Genomic DNA, 3,784 nt, shown 5'->3' with positions numbered 1-3,784 from the left:
ATCATGAGTGATGGTTGTTATTTGATTATAGGAATGGCCTGGAGCTAGGAAATACAAAGATAAACCAGTGGCAAATGCAGATCTAATGGAACAGATTTTCAGTGGGGTTCATGTAAGTGGAGCTGAAGGGTGGAGTGCTCAGCAAGGTGAAAATGAGTTAGACAATATGGAGGTAGAGAATGATGATGCCGCATCTGAAGCAAGGCAAACCAATCCTCCAGCAAGGCAAACCAATCCTGAACCAGATGCTCCCTCATCCTCTAATGGTCCACGAGTCTCTAATGCTCCACGAGCCTCTAGTGTCCCAAAGCCTTCTCGGAAAAGGCGTGCAGAACAAGCAGCAGATGTTATGAGAAGTAGTCTTCAATCACGTGATGATATACTCTCTCACAAAAACCACCTAATAGAAAGCCATCCAGATTTGAGTTGCAGCCAGCTTAAGGCTATGAGTGTCTTGCATTCACTGTCTAGTATCAGAATGTGGTCTCCATTGTACAAAGCTGCTTATAAACATCTCAGGGAAGCTGCTACAAATCGACAGACGTTCCTAAGTTATGAAGATGACGAGAACAAGATTATCTATTTGGAGGAAGAGACCGGTGAAAGCAGATATGCATGAGTTTTATGTTCTCCTATCTAGTGTCTAAGTATTGTGTTTCTCTCTATCTGTTTGAGTCTTGTGTTTCTCTTTATCTTTATGCATAACAATGTGAAGTTTTCTTGTTTATTCATGACATTTTCCTTCTATGAAAAAATATTAGTATTTATTAACTCTTTTTACCTTCATGCTTGTGGTAGAATTTCAGTATTTGAATATGACATTGTTTAACAGGTTTACTTGTTATTTAGCAGATATGCGACGAGACAACAACATTGGATACATTCGCATTGCTAACTGAGGATGATGATATGGATTTGTTAGAAGAGGAAGAGCTCGTGTATCATATGCTAGAAGATGTTTATGGAGTTACAAATCTTCCTTCTCTTCCTCGACAAATGCTCAGAACAAACAAAGGTGGAGGTTGGCGCCGTGTTCAGCGCCTCATGTTTGAGAGTGACAAGCAATGTTTTGACATCTTAAGGATGAATCAAGGTACTTTTAAGAATCTGTGCTTTAGGCTTCGACAATACTACAAACTTGAAGAATCACAAAACGTCTATCATGAAGAGAGTGTGGCAATGTTTGTTGAAATGGTTGCACAAGATTTAACAGTTCGAGCTTTAGCTGAGAGATATCAACGTTCAGTAGATACGGTGGATAGAAAACTAGATCAAGTTCTCTCTGCTCTATTAAAGCTTGCTGCAGACATCATTAAGCCATCAATAGGAGAGTTTACTACTCCAAGTCCTGTTCTAGTAAACAATGATAGGTAGGTTCTTGATATAATCTCTCCACATTGTTTCATTAAGTTCTCTCTCTGATCTCTCTTTTGTTTACAGGTACATGCCGTTTTTTGAAGACTGCATTGGTGCTTTGGACGGAACTCACTTACCTGTTCGTCCTCCGTCTGATAATCCGGAACCGTACAGAGGCAGGAAAGGAGAACCGACAATCAATGTTCTCGCAATATGCAATATGAAAATGCGATTCATCTACGCATACGTGGGAGTTCCTGGTAGAGCTCATGACACGAAAGTTCTTACACATTGTGCGACACATGAACCCTTCTTCCCTCATCCACCAGATGGTAAGTACTATCTAGTTGATTCCGGTTATCCAACTAGAACCGGTTATCTAGGTCCGCATCGTAGAACTAGGTATCATCTTGACCAGTTTGCTAGGGGAGGACCACCAACAAACTCTAGAGAACTGTTTAACCGGAGGCATGCTAGTTTACGTTCTGTGATTGAAAGAACATTTGGTGTTTGGAAAGCGAAGTGGAGGATTTTAGATAGAAAACATCCGAAGTATGATGTTATAAAGTGGGTGAAGATTGTGACAGCAACTATGGCACTTCACAATTTTATTCGAGATTCATCTGATGAAGACCGTGATTTCACTTATTGGGAAACAGTAAATGAGTATGAACATCATGGTGACCAAGCAGTAGAAGAGCTTGAGCATACTCCATACCTTCCATCTGGTGATAGAGCAATGGAGATTCGACGTGATGCAATCACTGAAAGGATAACAAGAGGAAGTCGACTTCCATATTAGCTTCACATATGATCATCAAGGATTATGTTTACTATTGTTCAGACTTGAGTTTTTATGTCAAGAGTTTATGTGTCAGGTTTGAGTGTTTCAGTCTTTGAATGTTTTGAGTCAAAACTTTGAGTTTTTGTTTTGTTATTTTAAGACTTTGAATTTTGAGTTTAATGTTTATTATTGTTACTTTATAATGTTATAAACCATGAAAAATTGAGTTTGATATTTATTTTTATTTATGTCTATTTTATTTGCAGTTAAACATAATTTTTTACAAGTTAAAACATGAAAATTGAATTTTAGATATAGTTTTATACATGTTTAGACCAAAAGAAAAGACAAGGAGCTTTTGGTCATTTGACACAAAACTCATCCAGATACAAAATACAGAAATGTAAAACGAACATAACTACATCCAGATACAATTTTCAGACGCATGATCCAAAATTTCCAGAATCGCGAACGAACAACATCTGATTGCTGCATCCAATTACTGCGCGCGGATGCCGCGTCTGGAATTCTCATCCAGTTTACGAAACGAACAGGGCCGTAATAGTATGACGTTGCTCTCAAGGCTTTTTTTTATAAAATTCCTTTGTTTAAGAATTTCACCAATCGAAATAGTCTCACAAAGTTAATTCATCAGAAACGACATTCCAACCATCCCTATATATTATTTGAGAAACATTACAACTTCTTTTTGTAGCCACATATCATCATTAGGATGATTTTTAGAATCATTAGAGAAATATGTTGGTCCATCTAATTATATAATAAGTTTTTTATTAAACTAACAATAAATTCATTATTAATGTACTTTATTATTTCCTTAAATAAAATTTACGGAATTGCCTAATGTGACTAAAATATATATGACAATTAATAATTTTTAATAATAAAGATTTGATAAAAAATAGCATATCTTATATCATATTTGTTTAATTTTAAACTATTAAATAAATTAAACAACCACAATAAACATATGATAAAATTTAGGTTTTTCTGTATATGTTATATTTTGAATTTTTAAAAACGACTATAAATTATTAAAACTGTCAAAAGTCTCACATTCAAATTTTGTGATTCATGGTTTAAAATTTAATTATTAAAATTAATATATATATATATATATCGTTTTAAATTAAACTATAAACCATATAAAATACATAAATATTTTAGTTTCAAAATTTACTTTGAACAATTTTTTTTATAAAAGTTTTGAACTAACATTGACAACTTATTTTTAAAAAAAATTATAAATTACTAAAACTATTAATACCACAGTGAAAATTTTGTTATCAGTAGTAATTTAAAAAAAAAATTCTATAAAAGATACAAATGATCAAAAAACTATATGAGTAGAAATCATCATTTAATAGACATTAATATTAAAAATATACTAAAATATACAATGTATGTTAGTATCATTTAAATTTAATTACATATCCTATCAAATATAAAAAAAAAAATTCTTTGGATTAATAAAATTGATTTATATGTTCGCACCAATTTTATTATATATTTAATAGTTACTGACTTTTAATGATTCAATATATATATATATATATATATATGTTATTTCATAATATGTAAAAATATTTAATACATAAAATAATTTTTATATATAATGTTCAT

The 3,784-nt window shown here is 32.6% G+C and overlaps 2 protein-coding genes across 4 annotated transcripts in view; both read left to right on the top strand.

Annotated features, from left to right (window-relative positions):
- LOC106330923 overlaps positions 1-619 on the top strand; it is a 1,906-nt gene extending 1,287 nt beyond the window's left edge. The window contains exon 2 of the mRNA XM_013769312.1: positions 32-619. Coding sequence (XP_013624766.1) covers positions 32-619 — 588 coding nt within the window. The remainder of the gene's footprint in view (positions 1-31) is intronic.
- LOC106334596 (putative nuclease HARBI1) overlaps positions 1-2,247 on the top strand; it is a 3,292-nt gene extending 1,045 nt beyond the window's left edge. The window contains exons 1-3 of one of the 3 annotated variants that reach the window (XM_013772902.1): positions 36-647; positions 853-1,370; positions 1,441-2,247. In XM_013772902.1, the coding sequence (XP_013628356.1) occupies positions 910-1,370; positions 1,441-2,158 (1,179 nt within the window). In that variant the 5' untranslated portion in view covers positions 36-647; positions 853-909 and the 3' untranslated portion in view covers positions 2,159-2,247. Of the gene's footprint in view, positions 1-35; positions 1,371-1,440 lie in introns of those variants that run through there. The other 2 variants (XM_013772903.1, XM_013772901.1) reach the window with 2 other exon arrangements.
- Positions 2,248-3,784: the final 1,537 nt, after the last annotated feature.

The sequence above is a fragment of the Brassica oleracea genome, chromosome C3 (assembly GCF_000695525.1).
Source record: "Brassica oleracea var. oleracea cultivar TO1000 chromosome C3, BOL, whole genome shotgun sequence".
Classification (NCBI taxonomy): Eukaryota; Viridiplantae; Streptophyta; class Magnoliopsida; order Brassicales; family Brassicaceae; genus Brassica; species Brassica oleracea.
This window is presented reverse-complemented; position numbering and strand designations above follow the sequence as displayed.